At 46.7% G+C, this 18332-nt stretch overlaps 1 protein-coding gene across 1 annotated transcript; it reads right to left on the reverse strand.

Annotated features, from left to right (window-relative positions):
* Positions 1 to 327: 327 nt before the first annotated feature.
* BAG3 (BAG cochaperone 3) lies at positions 328 to 17457 on the reverse strand. The gene is made up of 4 exons (XM_066323479.1): positions 17226 to 17457; positions 5300 to 5644; positions 3241 to 3621; positions 328 to 1638 (listed from the first exon to the last, which is right to left on the reverse strand). The coding sequence occupies exons 1-4, from the start codon at positions 17394 to 17396 to the stop codon at positions 865 to 867; spliced, it is 1671 nt and encodes a 556-aa protein (XP_066179576.1). The 5' UTR covers positions 17397 to 17457; the 3' UTR covers positions 328 to 864.
* Positions 17458 to 18332: the final 875 nt, after the last annotated feature.

Raw genomic sequence — 18332 nt, forward strand, 5'->3', positions numbered from 1 at the left:
AGAATAATGACTTTGCAGAAGAAGTTCAGATCTGGAAATTTCTGTAAGACAACCACAGATCTCAATGTTATAACATTTCTGTTAAATGGTGACTTCCAGAGTGAGGGAGCAGAAATGCTCAGCCAAATTCCTTTCTCAATCTACAGATGTGACACAGCAACAGCATCAGAAGGGAGGACATGAACAGAGAAAGGCATGTTTTGGCCTTGATGAGAAAACAGCTGTCAGACTTCAACTATAACACTGCACTAGCAAACCTCTGTGTAAGAGTGTATTTAAAACCAATTACTGCCTTTACAGTTCAGCTTATAAAATGACAAGACTAAATTAGGCTTCCATATTATTTTATTTCCCTCTTAAAATATAGCATTGAAGGCCTGCACACATATAAATATCCCTACAGCTTCTTACACACTTTCTAGCCATCATTTCTTAAAGTGCCCAACTGTGAACATTAAAAGTAAAAACATTACTGTTAAGAGTGGCTATACTTGTAGGAGGACTGGTATTCTGACAATGCAGGCCACTGATTTTACAAAAATCACCTGCAAAAGAATACACCTTAAACAACACGCATCAGTATTAACCCTGAAGTCATTTTTCTTTTCCATTCAGCTGATCTAAAAGCAATTAATGTACAGGGTTTATTTTTGAAACTTGTCTTTTACATAGTGTAAGAATAAAGGATAAATGCATCATCACTTTCTTTCTAGCTCCCTCCTTTCCCTATGAAGTGTTTACTGTGTCCCAAGCTGCTATGTTGATTAAAACCAGTTGAAAAGAGCTCCGGAAATGCATGCAACTTAAAATTCACTTAAACACACTTTAAGTCAAAGTCTGAGAGGTTTTAATTTCAGCACGTGGCTACGGTTCAGTTGGGTTACTGGATGTGTTTGTCGTGGTGGCGAGATTGGTAAACACTTCTTCCTTAGTTTCAGGCTGATGTCCTTCCGTTTTGGTTTCCTCTTTAGCATTTTTATTACTGGTATCTGCCTTGCTCTTGACTACCACAGGTTCAGTCTCCATGATTTCCTGTGGTGGCTTAGGCTCTGGCAAATTTGGCTGAAGTCCATCAACTTGAACAGGTTCTGGGACATCTTCTGCTTTCTGTTCAAGTTTTTCCAAAATGGTCTGGACCTTCCTTACACCATCTCTCCTGGCCTGGCGCACATCCGCACGACCCTCAGGGTCCACTGAGTCTAGGGCTAGCAACTCTTTGGTCAAATACTCTTCTATCATCAAGTACTTTTTGTCAGTTTTCTTGCCTTCAAAGGAGTTGACTGCCTGCTCAAGCATTTGTACTTTCTCCAGAATTGCTTCCACTTTCAAAACACCAGGATGCTTTTGAGATTCTCCCATTTCCGCTGTCTTCGGCGGCGCAGCTTCTTCGGAAGGAGGCTGTTCCTGGGGGGGAGCAGCCTTAGCTGGGGAAGGAGCCTTTTTATCAGCTTTCTCTGCCATGGCTGGAGGCTTCTGGGCTGGTACTTTAGGGTCTGGTTCTTGGTGGGTGACCTGAATTGGGATATATGTGGAAGGTGCCTCTGTTTCGGGTGGTGGGGCTGCCTTGTTGTCAGGCTTGATTTCAGGAGGAGGGGCTGGTCTTGGTGGCTCCTGAGCTGGGACTTGTTGCTGAGAAACCTGGTGAGCAAGGCAAGTTTTGTGTTGAGACACAAAAGGCTCCTTATTTCCCTCTAAAGAACAAGTAAACTAACATCTAATTTTCTGTACTCCTAGCAGGGAAATTCACACACACAAGATGATTTATCTTCCCTGAGCATCGCTGAATTTTACTGTTTTAAACTGAAAATTAGCACTGTGCTGAACAGCTATTATTGTCACCAATCAACTCTCTCAAACATCAAATTTCAACCCACCAAATCCTGCCCATGCTCAATAAAATCAGCCCCATAAGCAGGTTTAAAAATGACAGGACCTTTGAGCAAAGCCCTCAACTAACTTTAAGCATGAGATTTCTTGCAGGTGACTGTAACATAGTCAGGATTTCATCCCCTGTTTCAGTAATTAAGGGCTCTCATCCTTCTTGAAAAGCCAACTACTTTGCTGAGTTTTAATCACATTTTGGGCTATTCTCATCCTATTCCTGTTTTCAGGACATTCTTTTTTTTTTAGTGCTTATTTTTAATCTTTAACCTATTTACATGCAGAGGTTACTGTGTCAATCTCATTACACTGTAGCAATTAGAGACTATCCTTGGGATTACTCCAGTTTTAAATCATCAAATCAAATCTCTTGAAATTGAGATTAGTTTCGAAATTTTAGCAGAAAACTGAAACTTATGAAAACTGCATTTTCCTCCCCCTGACACTCCCTTAACTTACTTGGGCACATAAACAGTGATTTTGAAAGATACTAAATCCAGCTCTCACAGATTTAAATGGCTGAAGTAAAACATCTGTATTTCATTTAAAACAAGTACATGAACAGCCTGCACTGAAAATTTGTTACTGCTTTACCTGTTAAACATATAATTTGATTAGGGAGTGCAAACTCTCACCCACAAAAATAAATTAGGACTGACCTAGACTATGCCATTAAATCTTGAGTCTTCCTTGTTTTTGTCGTAGCCTGGGTTTTCAAAACTATAAACCTAATTCTGCTCCTGTCATTTTTCATGTGAAAAATCTCCAGAGAGGAAGTCAAGGCTTTTTTCTGTACATGCCCCCTTCCATACACTCACAGTTGTCTAATTCCCAATAGCCTTTTAATTGCAGTTTTAGTAAGTATTCTAACACGGAAAAAATGTTCAGTAAGCAGCAGGTTCTATGACCAAGAACATGCTTCAAGTCAGAAGAATAAAAAGCTCTGGATTTTGCTTATCCTCTTTCTTCATAGCAAAAATTACTTTGTGCATCTGATGCTATCCCCTAAATGGTTCTGAGACATCAGTGAAGTATATTTACATAGATGTCCCAAATCTCACAGACCTGGTTTTCTTCTCATAAACATAATGCAACATCAGTGACCTCAGCATAATTACACCAAATTATACTCTGACAAGAGAAGATTAAATCATGTGTTAAATCATATTTCAGTGATCCACCACAGTCCTGACAGGTGGAAAGGCAACTTGCTGCTTATCTCAGGATCTCCCAGTCTGTTTAAACCTAGCAGTGGAGACTGCTTTATGTGCTTTCATGTATGTGTTAGTACAAGCTCATTTTTCAGCTCCAGCCACGCTCAGGCCCCTGGCAGGTGAATCACTTCCCCATTCTACATACCTGGGGTCTGTCTACTACTGTCTGCACTCGGATGGGAGCTGGGGGCTGCATCTGGGGGCCCACCCTGGCCGGGGAGCTCTCCCGACTGGAGGAGCCTCTCTGAGCCACCCTGAACGGAGACTGCGCCCGCGCCGCCTTGGGCTCCCTCTCCTCCGGCTGGATTTTGTGGAACACCGGTTGGTGGGCTTGGAACTCGCTCTGCTGGGCAGGGTAGTGGGTCTTCTGTGCCTGGTGGTAGGCTTGCGCTGGCTGACGTGGCATATTTTCATGGATCACGGGGATTGGGATATAACCGCGAGGAAGCGCATGGCTCCCTGCGTTGGGTCTGCCAGAGGTCTGAGGGGAAACTGTTGGAGGGTCAGATGCTCCAGGAGGTTGAGGCTGCCATGAAAACAAAAATCCATTATTAAATGTTAACCATTGTGCGCTCACAATACTTTTCATTTCCAAAGAGAAAAGGGGGCAGTCATCATAGAAACTGAACTCGTGTTTCCGGCACGCAAGGACTCCATTTCCCTGGTTTTTTTGGCCAAGAGCCTCACTAGACAAACCACAAGTTTTGAGAGCATCATTTTAACAAGCAAGAACCTGAGCTACAGCATTCCCAGCCCTGAAATGAGCAGGGAGTGGATGCTCAGTCAGAATGTTTGCTGCTTTTGCATGGCTGTTCCTGTCTAAACCTGTTAAATTTGAGGCAAATCAAAGCTAAGTGAACAAGTTACGTGCTGGAGACAAACCCAAACCCCTAAGAGCACACAACACTGACTTCTGATCGTGGCCACACAAACAGATTTTTTAGGTTTTGTTGGGCTTTTTTAGAGCGTGTCATTATTTTGGTAATGCAGATATGGCTATTTTCCCTTTGCCCCCTCTCCTGTGAAAGGCCAGACTGGAGCTGCAAGAGCAGAGAGCAGGCAAGGCAGGAGAGAAGGGGAACAAGACCCCTCTTTTGGTGCTGATTAACTGCTCAGCTGCCCATGGAACAGCAGGAACCATGAATAAAATAAATAAATGATGGTTTGCATAACAGCACCCATCAGTGGCACTGCTGATGTGCAGTGTAGGGTCCCCAACACAGGCACTGGTCACTTGGCATCCACACTGCACTGCCTGAGTGTGGAACAGTAAGTGCTGAGGTCCTCCCTGGTGATCTCCAAGCAAGTGGCACAGAAGACACATTCCTAAAGCCACTCTGCAGACAAGGCAAAGCTGTACAGAGTTGGGAGAACGAAAAGCTGAGCTTCTTGTCCATGGACAGGCATGGTTAGTCAAGACAGCTGAGAAACCTGCCCACAGGATTTTAATTACATTCTTCAAACTCCAAATGGGTCTCAGAGAAGATGTTGAATTACACCATTGAATTACAGACCTGATATGTTTTCAGCTTGGTGAAGGCTGAATTTCCTGCTCATCTCTACTTTGAATAAAAATGAGGCTTATATTTCCATATATTACAAGAATACCAATTTGCTAATTCTCTACAGAGAGCAGGCCAAAAATCACACCTTCTGAAACACAAAACAAGCAGGGTGACTTTTTTCCAAAGAAGTTCATAGTCTGAAAGTATTTTCACATACCACTGAAGGACAAAAATACTTTACAGTTCACTTGTAAATCTGTATATATGTAAATTCATGTCATACAAGTGAAATCTGCAATTAGGAAGCAAAGATCTTCTGAAGTGGACTGGGTCGTTAGCTGACTGGACACTTGTCTCTCCCAGTTTGACTCATGGTGGAGAACACAGGAGACTTGGCTATATCTTCCACTTGTGGAGGAACTTGTACAAACCCTAAAACAACCCTCCCCTGCCACAGGGCCTGCTCAGCTCTGCATTCATCCCTGCAGAACCATTCCAGAACAGGAGTGGGTGACGCTAGGGAAAAAAACCCCATACATATTTATGCTGCCATGACTGAGCACTTCCAGCAGCCTGCAAGTACTGAGAAAACACAATCCCTGTGGCGAGCCGCTCTTTCGGAGGGCTGAGCTCCCCGTGTGACACCGAGGCCATAAACGCTGCAGAGCCCACTGCAGGCAGAGCCCTGCCGACGCTCACCTCGGGTCCGTGCGTGGCCGCCGCAGCTGCCGGTGTCTGTCCGCATTGTTTATCGGCCGCCGCGGCCTCGGCCGGGCCCCTGGCCGGCGACTCGGGGCCACCAGAGGCCCCCCGGAGGGGAGGCTGGGCCTGCCCCGGGCCGGGCACGGCCTCTGCCTTGTACCTCTGCGGGCCGGGCTGCGGGGAGGAGAAGCAGGGGTGCTGCTGCCGGCTGTCGATGCCCTCGTGGATGACGGGGATGGGGATGTAGCCCGCGCGGAGCTTGGGGTAGCCCACGTGCCCTTCTCGGGCCGCCGGCGGCTTGGGGCTGTCTCGAGAGGGGCCATTTGCTGAGGACGGGCCTTCCTGCAAGGGAAAAACAGCACAGAGCGTTTGTTGGGTCGGTAAACACGGTGAGAGAAAGCTGCCCTAAAGGTCCGTCCCAGAAGCTGTGCCAGCTGTGTAATGAGGAGCTCAGAGCCTCTCAGGCCTGTGCAGGGCAGCCAGCAGCAGGTGCCAACAGCGCAGGCAAGGGGAGGAAGTCACCAACCTGCTTATGTGTGAGCCTTTCACCCTCACTTCTCCTAAGCATTCACCTGTGCTTTGAAACACCTGCCCAATTCCACCTGGAATTATTTATCACTCATCATCAGCCCATCCCCTTCAGAGGGAGCTCACCCAATTCAAACAAGTACCAATGGGGCCAAAGGCATTTCCTCAGCACCTCAGAACACATCTGTGCTACATCTGAAAAGGCACTTGCAAACAAGACTAATCCAAACAGAAGCAAAAATTTCTTCTGGTATCCTTCTTCCCATTGACTATTTGAAGAGATACTGACACTGCACACTGAAAATGTACTCAATTCCAGCTAAGGAGGATCTGGTTCAGTAACTATTGGGGGAGAGTGTGGTAATGCAATCCCTACACCTCTAGCAGGTGCTTCTAAATAGGGAAAGAGTTTCACTTTACCTTTTGACATGTTAAGAAATTAGCTGGAAAGTTCCCTGGATTTCTCTTTGCAATTGGCTAGGAGCTGTGGACTGGACCCTGGAAATGTTACTCAAAGACTGTTGGTACACTCCTTGGGCCAAGAGCCAAAAGCCCACATAAGCAATTAGGTACTAGAGAGAACAAAGGAATTCCATGCTTCTTGCTTTTTGAGGTGCTGTAGCAAGCAAGGAGTTTGTCTCTGCGCTCTGCTCAGCTTTGTTGTTTTGCATTTTGTACTATTTTCCATCTCTATTAAACCCTTTTGATTTTTCAAGGCACCTGCGATCAGCCATCTCTCATTATTACAGCCACGGTCTGCCAGGCTGGACCCTCAGAGTGTGGGTTAAACCCACAGGAGAGGGAAGGGGAAGACAGGATAGCTTAACAAAGAGGAAAACACTGAAAAGCAAGATTTAAAAATCCCTGTGCTGTCTGAGTACACTCACTGGCCAATGTCAAAGCTCTGGAAAGGGTGGAAGTGGTATGTACTAGGAGCCCTCACAAGTCCTCTAGTAAGTTCTTCCTGCATCGGTCGTTCTATTTTGAGCCCCTATGAGGGCCAAGTTCCAGATGTATCTCTAAGTCAGATCATGTAACAAGCACCTCTGTCATTCAGAGGGTAATGTCATTATTCAGTAAGAGGAGAATTTAATAAGGGGACATATGGTGCAAGTGTTGGAAACCCTATTTTTAAAGAGGTGTTTAAGCTGCAAAAATATTTCATGTTGCTCCTGTACACATTAACATAGTCATTAATTCATCAGGAATTCACTTTTTTACCAACCAGGTTATCAGTGTTCTTCCTATACAACAACATCACCTGAAAAAGTGAATTCTGAGAATTCCTCTGAGCGATAAAGCTGCAGAGAACAGAGGCTGTTATCTATGTAAACTAATGAGGACAAAAAAAAACACAGAAAGGAACAAGTTCAAAGTCTGAGCTCCACTGTTCTATTTCCTTTCACTCACTAAAAAAAAAAAAAAAAAAAAAAAAAAAAAAAAGATATCCTCCACAAGGGAAGAATTCTAGAAGAGGCACAGAGGAGAGCCAGGCCTAGAAAGTTCGCAGAGGGAAGCGATCTGAAGCTGGCTTTCCCAGCCGCACAACAAGGATGATCTCATGCCAACGCCTGCACCGGGATCCACGGATGAGTCATTTCAAACTCACCCCAGCAGGAAACCACGCTGCTCTGCTCCACACGGACCGGCCGGGGGCTTTCAGAACCCCACACACCCACCAGCTCCTTCACCTTCCACCAGCACAGCCCTGTCGGGACGAGGAGGGACTCGCCTTTATGTCAGCAAACCGCGTGCGCAGGAAAATAACCCCGAGGTGCGCTCAGCTGACAGCGAGGCGAGGCCGTGCGGGGCCAGGCGTGAGGGAGCCGTGTCCGGAGCCGAGGCGGCGGGTCCCCGCGGGAAGCAGCACCTTGGCGCTGCGCTGACTCCGGCATTCTGCGCCAGCTGCTCGGACCGGCCCCACCGCGGTAACCCGAGCAGCCGCCCCACCTCCGGCCACGGCTCCCGCCGCTATAAAAAGGAGATGCCCTCACTTCCAGCGCTTCTGCGGGAAGAAGGGTTTAGGAGCTGGGTGGGCCAGCAGCACCTACAGGTGGCTCTGGCATGAGGAGGCTGTCAGCCAAAGCTGCTCTGCTCCACCTGGGTGTACACAACTGCCCCCAGGGAACGGCTGTTTTGGGGTCTGCACTGTCTTTGATGGCTCCATTCGGAGATAAGACCTCCAGCTGTCTGGAGAAACCCACACTGATAAATCATTCAACGTGGACAGCGTCCCATTCCTCCCACCATCCATGAAATTCTCAGAGAGTCCAGCCATGGGCTTCCCCTCTCTTGTCTTCATGTTCAGACCCGTGAGGCTGTCCTTGCTTTGAACCTTCTTAGCAATCTGAGAAATTTGCCACCGCAACTTAAGCCCTGCTACAAAATACAAAAGAGGCAGCCCAAACCCAAAGCAAAAATCAGGTTGGACTGCTTTTTCAAAGCATCCAGTTTATACATGAAGTAAAGCTTCTGTCAATACTTTTGGGAGGGTTTGTTTTGTTCTTTTCTATTTTTTTAATAGACTATACTCCCATGATTTCTCACATATTCTTACAGCTTCAGACAACCTACGCTGCCCCTGTGGAAAGTTACTATTTCAAACCGGTCCTTTGTTGAAGGCTTTTTTCCTCTGTAGTCAGGTCTAACCACAGAGGCCTCAACTGTGCAGTCATACTGGAGCAGCCCTTGGTAAAAGAACAAATGCAGCGTCCTTGTTTTTCCCACCATCAGTGGCTCCGAGGCACAGATCAGGTTTAGGAAAGGTGCTGTCATCACAACTGCACTTCCTGATCTACACTGTCCCCTTCAACCCTTAATTAACTTAACTCTACCAACAGTTGCCTACATTAGCCAGTTCATATCACCACATCTTCAACAGCCTTTCTTCCCTGTTTCTTTTCTTCCCACCATCCTACAAACATGGACAATGCAGGTATCCTGAAGCTCCCACCACCAGGGAATGACACCACTAAGGAGGCCCTGGGCTCAGGGAGAGTGGTTCAGGCCTGGATTTAGTGAGACTCTGACACAGCACCAAGTGCGTGCAGATCCCAATGTCCCTGTCTCCAAACTTCTGGTCAAAGCAGTTCTGTTTTGTGCAGGAGAGCCTGTGTTTCCAGCCTGGGCAAACAGGTTCTGGAAGACTTCAGGAGAAACTCAGATGTGCCTGGGGACACTGTGGCAATGGAGAGGAATGGAATCAAGCTCTGGGAAATTCTCATCTTAGCACTATGTTAAAAAAAATCACAGATTCCTGCCTAATGCTTTAATTCCACAGCAGAGCCAGCACAACAAAAAGTAGCCATTTTTTGGTTTGGTTTGCCTTCTGTCACATACAGTTCCTACTTGTTACATTAACAAACCTGCTACCTGGAAAAAGCCCACACCCCACATTCAGCTCCAATCTGCACAAAGAGAAATGATAAAAAACCGAATGACACTTCTTAGTCCATCATCCTTCCTGGTTTAAGTATAAAAAAGAGGAATCCAACTCAGGTTTTTGCATTAAAACAAATGGAAGCAAATTTCTCCTGCCCTCATCTAAGGAAACAAGAAATTCTCTAAAATTGAGAGGAGCTACAAGCAGCAGAGTATCAAGTAATTTTCAGCAAGTACCAGGACTGACTATCAGCAATCCCAGCTGTGATCACACACATTTCATTTACCTTGAGGAGACAGAATCTCTCAAAAGAGGGGAGCACAAATATGCAAATGCCTTGAGCGACTCAGAAATTTCCACAACAGTTCCAGTGGACATTTCAGGTAACCTAAAATACCAGCAGGAACTCAAACCCACTGCAGCACTTCAGGAGGTGCTCAGGTAAGTCTCACAATCCAGGCAAGGGAAGGTTTGGCCCAGCTGCAGGAGGGACAGCAGAGCTGTGCCTGAAGATCTGCTCAGGAGCAGGGACAGCACTCGCACCTCTGGGGACGAGCGTTTCTGTTGTGAGGCCATCACCAGGATAAATAAAGGTGCAGCCAGCACGAGTTGTGCAACTGGAAAAAACACTTCATACCCCTCCATCCTACTGCTGGCTTCCCGTGGGAAGGGCACTGTCAGGATTGACACCAAAATCCTCCAACTTGCTCCCATCTCAAGTGAGTTCTGAAGCCACGACACTGGAAGAGCAAAAGCAAGAAGCGAGAGCAAAAGCACAACGTTGCACCAGGATTCCCAGCACAGCTGTATTACCTGGAGTGGATAATGAATAACCCCAAGTGTGCCCTGAGTCTGCTTAAATGGTATTCCAGACTCAAACACAGAAAGCTGCAAATTCAGTCAGCGCTGATGCCGGGAAATTGCCACTCGAGTTTTCCAGACAGCTCTACCATTCAAATTAAATTTGTCAAAATATCTGTATTCATGTTAAATTATTTGAATAGTTGTAGCAAATTCAGAACCTCTCTTTTGAGACTCCTTACATAATACATTTGTCATTCCTCAAATACTAAAATGGTCTACAGAATAAAGTCTAAAAGCCTCCTTTGCTGCCATCACACTCTTGCATTTCTCTTAAACTGTACTGATGTTATTTGCAGTACAGTCAATTCAGTCTCTAAAGCAGGTTATTCACTCATGTAGCTCTTGCAGAGCAGCAGTGCAAGTATTTAAATTGTACCTGCTTTGTAAATATTATATAGCAAGGGGAAAACAAAATTTACACAGCCAAGAGATTAAACAACTTTTCTGTTTGCAAACAGATGGTCCACTGACTGCAGTGTGGTTCTGAACTTCTAAGCTGCTGCTATAGAGTACCACACAAACAATTATTCTAGTTGCTCAAATGACTGAGAAAGCACCAGTACCTGACAAAATCTTACTTTAGAACACACCTTTCACAACTTCAAACTCAAATGATATATATTTAAGAAGGGAATAGAATAATTCTGTTCTTTCACAATCAAATACAGAAATATCACCAAAATTAGGGACATAACAACCAAGTTTTGTTCACACACTTGCTCAAACCTGTATTTTATCAGAAACTGCCATGAATAACCAAAAAAAAAAAGGGCAGTGGTACCCAGTATTTAGATTAAGAATGAAGTAACTTTTCTATTTATTAAAGAAAACACTGGTTTTGTCATAGAAAGGCAAAAAATAAACCACTGGAATTAGATTCCACATCCACTTGTACTCTACTTCTGGCCAGACCTCCTTTCCTTCTCTGTTGTATAAACTACAAAAGTACTACACCACCTTTGCTACCAAGAGAAGTCAACATATCCCAAGTATTTCTAAGAAGCTCCTCAGCGGTGCTGTGTGTTTGAACATATTAATAGCACAACATCAGCATGAGCTGGGTTTTACCAGCACTTCCCAGAGACCTACACCAGCTGGAAGGTACCCAGTGATTTACTCTCAGTGCTGACTCCAAACTTCTTACAGCTCTGCCTCAGCTGCTGCAGACATTTGCATTCTCACCCTTTTACTCACAATTTGTGCTTAAATATATAGACTGAGCACATAGGCATTTGAGCAAGATATCATTAGCTAATGACTGAAGGAAACCATGAATAAGCTTAGTTGCATGAGCTGTCTCAGTAGACCTTCGTGTCAGTGGCATCATGTAACCCAATTACAGGCCAAGCTGCTTTTGATGTTCTACTTGCTGAATGCCGAGTTTTATTTCCCAACATACACATGTGTAGGCAAACAGGCCTTTTGTTCTCTCTTGTAATTACCGACTTGTATTATACAAGTATTACATTAACATTCGCTCTAACTGATGCCATTAGAAATAAATAAACACTATTAAAAACTGAAGGAGAAAACTAATCCTAAGCTTTTCACAACAGAGAGCTTACTGGAGCAAATATGTTGGCTATCTCACAGCTCAATCTTGTTCCAGCAACAAAACCTGTCCTCTTTTAATCACTAGGAGGATTCTTTCTGAAGCTGAAATGCCTTGGCACAGACATGACAACACCTGCCCTGTGTGCCCATGAGTGGAAGTTGGCACTGGAAGCACCCCACGGGCCAAACTGAACATGTCTGAGAAAGAAACAATGACTGCTCCGAGGAGCAGAGAGCTCTTAGAGAGCAGCTCGAGTGGATGGAGTTAGAGAAAAGCCCCTTTAGAGAACTAACAGAAATATCCTTGTCAAGAGTGAGGAGGATGACACTTTATTCAGTTATTTCTGTTCACTGCCTCATTACCTAAGAAGCAGGTGGTCAAACTGTTGCTTTCCTATTAGTTATGAGCCAGGAATCTGAAACACATCAGAAAGCACAAGCCTCAAAAATTAGCAAAAAAATGCCTCATTAAAAAAAAAAAACCAAAAAAAAAACAAGGCAGATAATTAAGAGTGGGCTGTGAATTTCAGTTCATAGTCATGCTCAACAATTTCATCTAAAATTTCATTTTCTACACAGCAGTTTTCTGGCTTCACTTCCTTAAAGAGCAATTTTCCAACACTATAAAAGCACTTGCTACATTGCATCCCATTTATTAATCATAAGGCTTTGCCATCAGCCATAAAAAACACACTTTTGTGCTACCTGGGTGACGTCAGACAAGTCTCCAACCCACCCCACGCCTGATTTTCCTGTCTGTAAAACCAAGAAGGAAAAATAAAAATAACCAAACCAAAATAAGCTTCTTCAACATATTTAAGATACGGCATTTCTTTTTGCCTGTAATTAAGTAATGTGATCTGTGTGAACAAGCCACTTCTTCTAATTTACATTTAGCTTTACCTTGGCATGAAGAGAGGCCACAGCTTACCTAGAGAGTGATACTGTCTGCACACCCCAAAGCATATTGGATTGTAACCTGCCTTACCATGGTTCAAATGGGAACAACTCTACTTTTGCCACGTAGTCATGAGAAAGTTCTGCCTGTGCATACAAGTGTTAAAAATACAGTTCCCAGGTAAGAATGCTGCCACCTGGCACAAGTTTTCTTCCTTTGCCCCTTAGATAAGAAGTACACGGTGCCAGGAGTTACACAGAACCCTGCAACACCTTCTCTGCTTTTCCTCTTGCATTATCTCCAGTATCATTTCTTCCTGTTCCTGCCTCTTGTTTCTGATTAGATTCACCCCTTGTTTTCAGGTTAATTGATATGTCCATAAGTTAACTCCCTGCTCACCATGTTCTGCCAGAGGGGACTTTAAATAACTACACCAAGCAGCTGCAGAGAATCTGGGCACAGACAGGACACATCCCTTCAAAAAAATCCCCTACTGATAATTTTACCACTACTAAAAATCCCCTACTGATAATTTTACTACTGCTACCTATTAAGCCTTTTCTGTGCAGTAATTTTTTAATCCAGTAACTAACTTATTAGCCTGACAGAATGCACATCAGCATTAGGAATGTAAAAACACTGCGGGTGGAAGAGACTTTAATTGTTACTAAGGTGACCTCACATTCCCTTCCCCCTGAGGAGAACCACTGCCAGAGGTAAGAGCTTCAAGAGAGGCTGTTCTGACCTCTCAATGTAATTTCTAATTTGGTCTACCAAGGATTTTTCAGTCAACTTGACCATGAGAAGTCAGCGCTCAAAAATAAGCCCACTGCTAAACGAGATGCGAATTGAGTGACTTCAGACTTATTTGGGGAAGCAGACAGAAAAGAGATGCAACAGCCATGAAGGGAGAGCATGGAAACTTAGGTGTAGTCAGTTGTTCCCCAATGAAGCATCAGCAGCGGGGTGAGATGGCTTCTTCTTCCTTTGTTTAGGCCTGTGCAGTCATTGCTGCAGCCAACACTTAGCATAGATCACTTTTATGGCTGCTCCCTGACTCGTGCCTGGCTGCTGCAGCTTTTATCTCAAACCCAAGGCAGCAGTGAGCTATTGATCACTTCAATATCCGCCAGTGAAGCTCAGCACAGTCAATTCCTTCGGTTTATTTTTAGCTGCGTTATTTCCCAGGGGGGTTACTGCATGTGGAAAAAACACATAGAAGGGGCATCGATAAATACCTATACAAAACTTCTTTTGTTTTGTTCTTAAAATGCAATCTACTTTTATAGACACTTTGGGGAACACCAAGTTAACAATTTTGATGTCATAAGACAATCCTGCAGGAAGTATGCAGAGGTGTGATACCCTAAGTTAGCACAGAAAATAACTACATCAAATAAGCATAGGAAATGAGTAATTCTATTAAAAAAATAAAAAAAAAAAAAAAGGAAGAGTGACACTGCTAGTAAACACATTTTTACTAGATGTATATAGATCTTCACAGTATTGATTGCACCCCACTCCTTAAATGTCTTACTGTTAACTAATTAGATCCTTGAAAGAAAATCATTAGTCTACCAAGAAGCTTCAGTAATAAATATTTTTCTGTCATCTGCAAAGTCATTCCTCATTTCTCACTGAAACAACATGAGATTTTTTTTCCTCTTTCTCATGAAGGGCTCCCCAATCCATCCTTATGCTGCAGTGATTTCTTACATGTAAGAGAAACAAACATGCAGAAGAACACTCATCTTTCATATGCGTAAAAATAAAAAGGGCCAGACTAAATGAGGAAATAACAAGAGAGCCATCGCAATTCACAAATGCACCTAAAACACAGAGTTAAGTGCAAAATCAAGGTCTGGTTTTGTTGCTTTAAAATGACTTTGCCACGGGTTAAAATTTCAGAAGAGCCACTTCAACTTTTACCTGATTATGTATCTGGCACAGATTACTGCAGTCAGCATGGCTGCACTGATGTTAAGCCCAGGGTAAGTGAGAAGACCAAGATCAAGCACTTGGGAACAACAGGATTTTGTTATGACACTGCCTCAGCTATACTCTTAGCTAGAAAATCTCAGTTAGCCCTAGATCTGTGCTCCAGCCATTGTCCACTGACAGGGCAATACCTCATAGCATTGAACAAACATTCACAGACAGGATATTGGTGGATACAGTGCAAGATCACCTCAGAGGTGGTAAAAAAATTGCTAACTTCACTGTCAGATTTCAGTGAAAGTAATGCAGTGATTGAGTCAGCAAAGTTTCATCTTTGTATAATCATCCCTGAAAAGGTGCATGAAGTCTGACATATGCAGTCAGCTTTTGTAATTCTCAGATCACTTCTAAAAGCCCCAAGTTCTCATTTGAGCCAGGCTGAGAATGAAGAAAATCAGAAAGCTCTCCTCAGTGGATCTTTCTTTTTTTTGCTTTTATCTGTGGTTATGTCCTTCCTGCCTGTTTAGGGATTAACAGAAGTCTGGCATCTTCAAAAATCCTTGCTGGATTTGAATTTCAATGTCAGTGGGTAATTTGCCTTCCTTGGCATTGCCTAGCTCAGAGAATATTGAGGAAAAGACATATTTTCCTTGGGCCTGATTCTAAGATTCTTTTGCTAACTAGTGCCTGTCCTTGTGAAATACACAGGTACTCAAACTGATGATTTCAGCAGCTGTCCACGAATTCCAGCAGACACACTTAACTCAAAGCTCTGATAAATGGCTGTGTGAGAGGAGTTACACACCACTTCATAAACTGGAGGACCTTTTTCCGATAGGAACTCCCAAAAATCAACAGTTCATCTCTAGAGGCACTTCTCTGTCTCCCAGTGAACAAATCCAAAGTACACATTCCTGCTTACAGCCAAGAGTAACAGATTTTAGTGTTCGGGGAAAGAAGTGTATCCCATAAAAGCTATTCAAAAGCAGATGCAGCTTTTTGTACCTGTGACAGCCCTTGCAGTTGGCAGAAGAGGCACAGAGGCACTTCTCATCACAGATTTCACACAAGATAGAGGTGAAAATTTGTTTTGTTTCAGGCACCCACTCAAGCAGAGGGCTGATCCATCAGGCAGCTTCCAATTCTCTTCACACAATTATTGAAAGCAGCTTGAATCTGACTGCTCTGTTAAATGGGTTAGTCTCAAGTGGTATTCCTGGAACAAAAACCTTCAAGTAAACAGCACACTTTTCTTCTCAAGTACATTCTATGGTTATGAAAACCACACTGTTTTTATTTTTTACTACCATAACAGCCAGTGTTAGCAGGTGCCTCCAAAAAGGAGAGAAAACACTTTTTCCTATGCTGATCTCAATACTCTTATTATCAAATGACGTTTTTCTAAGACCTCTGTGTATTATTACTAGAATTTATTTACAGATCAAACGAATGAGCCCTTAAAGAGCTGCAAAGGGGGTTAATTTGTAACAGAGAAGTGCGTCCCTTCCCTTCCAGCGCCAGCTGCTCTCACACCGAGCCTTCAGTCACGGTCTGCGCTCGCAAACCGGGCAATTACTATTTTAAGAAACGGTAAGTTCGTAAAATAATTAACACTTCTTTAGCGCTCTTCTCTCTTCACGTTGTACTCAAGGCGAGGGGAGGAAAACTTCCAACAGAGATCCGGGGCAGCCGCATCCCGCAACCAGCGGCTCCTTCGCGGACCCGCAGCCCCGACCCCGCCGTCCCCCGGTTCCCAGGGCTCCCGGAGCCCCGACCCCGCTGTCCCCCGGGCTCCCGGAGCCCCGAGCCCGCCGTCCCCCGGGCTCCCGGAGCCCCGAGCCCGCCGTCCCCCGGGCTCCCGGAGCCCCGAGCCCGCCGTCCCCCGCTGTCCCCGTTCTCCCGTCCCCGCCCCGCAGCAGCCGCCGCTCCCCGGCGCGGCCCCTCCCGGGCGGCCGCCGGCCCCGGGCTCCGGTCCAGCGCCGGGAGCTCCGTGCCCGGGACGTGCCCGAGCCTCTGGCCGGGAGGGGACCCCTCGGCAGCGGGCAGCCCATTGCCCGAGCCCCCGGCCATGAGGGACCGCTGCGGGGAGCCGGGCAGCCCGGCGTGCCCGGGGTTAAGCGATGCTCCGCGCACAGCAGCGCGCCGAGACCGCGGGGAATCGCTTTTCCCACCAGGCAAATCCCACTCGGCTCAAGTTTCCAGCACTTTCCGCCCACAGCCGCCGCGCTGCTGGGTCAGAGGGCTATGTTCCCCCAAGGAACGGGCTGTGTTCCCCAAAAGCCGGGGCTCCTGACCCGAAAGGGCCATTCCTCGGCGCCCCGGCAGAAGCCCGGCCGCTGTCCCCTCCGCGCCTCTCCTTCCATGGACATATTTGGACTGAGATCGGCTTTTCCCCGAGCGCGCCTCGGAACAAAACCGGAGCGGCAGCTGCCGGCAGAGTTGGGGACCGGGGAAAAGAAAACGGGCAAAGAAAAAAATAGAAGTCGGAGTCCGAGCCGGATCTCTCCTTTTCTAAAGGCATCCGACGTTCGGGCAGTTTCACAGCTGAAATATAAATCAGGTTCGCCTCTCCCCTGGCAGGCCGGGCGGACTTAACCAACTTTAAATAAACATTACGGGGCCGAGGTATCAAATGGTTGAACGCACAAAAAAGGGACTGCAGTGCGTCAGAGACAAAAGGCAGCTCCTGCCCTCACCGCCTCGCCACGCGCGGGGGGAGCGCGGCCCCGCCGGGACCCCGGGCCCGGCCCCCGCCCTACCTGCGGCGCTGCCCGCAGCCGCGGGTCGCTCCAGGTCGTGGTGCGGCTGTTGTGATCCACGAAGAAGGGCCAGCCGGTCTGCGGGTCGATCTTGATCTCCCAGCCGGGGGGCAGCGGCTCGGCGCTGCCCTCCATCTGCGGCGGCGGCGGGCTGTGCGCGGCGGCGCTCATGGCGGGGCAGGGCCGGGGGGGCCGCGCCGGCCGCTTTATCCGCCGCGGGCCGGGGGCGGGGGCGCGGGGCTGGAACTGTCTGGAAACGGCGGCGCGGGGGGCGGCGGCGGGGGAGGGCCGAGGGGCGGGACGCGGAGGAGGAGGAGGGCGGGGGACGGCCGAGGAGCCGCCGGCTGGAAACTTCTGGCCGCGTCCAGCGCGGCCGGGCAGACCCCCGGGGTACCGGGAAGGGGTCGCTGGGAGCGGCCCGGGAGCGGAGGGCTCCGTGTGCGGGCAGGGCGGGGCTGCTCCCCGCGGTACCGCGGGTGAAGGTACCAGCAGGAGCTGCCCTCCTGCTCCGGCCGGTCCCTGCCGAGCCCCGAGCCCGTCCTTGCGCAGCCCGCAGCCTCCGGCGCTCTCGCAAGGCGGCCCCGACCCACCGCCCCGCGCCGCGACAGACATCCGAGCTCCTCCCCAAAACGCCCTGCCCCGGGATGGTAATTCCAGCTTATTATGGCTGATAAACAACAAAAATAATGCTTCTCAAGTGAGGGTGTGGGCAGGCGTTGTTCTTCACATTCAACTGGCTTGAACTTTCTCAGCGCTTTGCAAATGCGTGTCGCGGACCTCGATTTCACTTAGAGATACACCTGAAGGCAAAGAGTGTGTCTGTGAGGTTTAAAACTTTCTCGTGGGTGCTCTATCAGCAGGGCAGGCACTCTGTGGGTTTGGTTTGAGGTAACTGTGCTTCACAATTACACCACTTGTAGTCATCTGACAGTCACAGGAGCGGCCACAGATGCCTGTTGATAGTTACTCTGAGTAAAAGAGTGAATGCACAGTGTCCCTCAAACGCAGAAGTTACCTTCTGCAGAGCTATTTGCTAAGATTTCAAAGTATTAATCACTCGGAGGTAGATGCTTATCACTGAAGTATCTCTTGTTTCAAAAAGACCCC

This window comes from Sylvia atricapilla, chromosome 8 (genome assembly GCF_009819655.1).
Source record: "Sylvia atricapilla isolate bSylAtr1 chromosome 8, bSylAtr1.pri, whole genome shotgun sequence".
NCBI lineage: Eukaryota > Metazoa > Chordata > Aves > Passeriformes > Sylviidae > Sylvia > Sylvia atricapilla.

Coding starts and splice junctions, on each gene's coding strand:
- BAG3 (XM_066323479.1), bottom strand. CDS start 17,396: ATGAGCGCCGCCGCGCACAGCCCGCCGCCGCCGCAGATGGAGGGCAGC. Junction 5,645..17,225: donor GGCTGCGGGCAGCGCCGCAG/GTAGGGCGGGGG, acceptor TTTCCCTTGCAG/GAAGGCCCGTCCTCAGCAAA. Junction 1,639..3,240: donor CAGTAGTAGACAGACCCCAG/GTATGTAGAATG, acceptor CTTGCTCACCAG/GTTTCTCAGCAACAAGTCCC.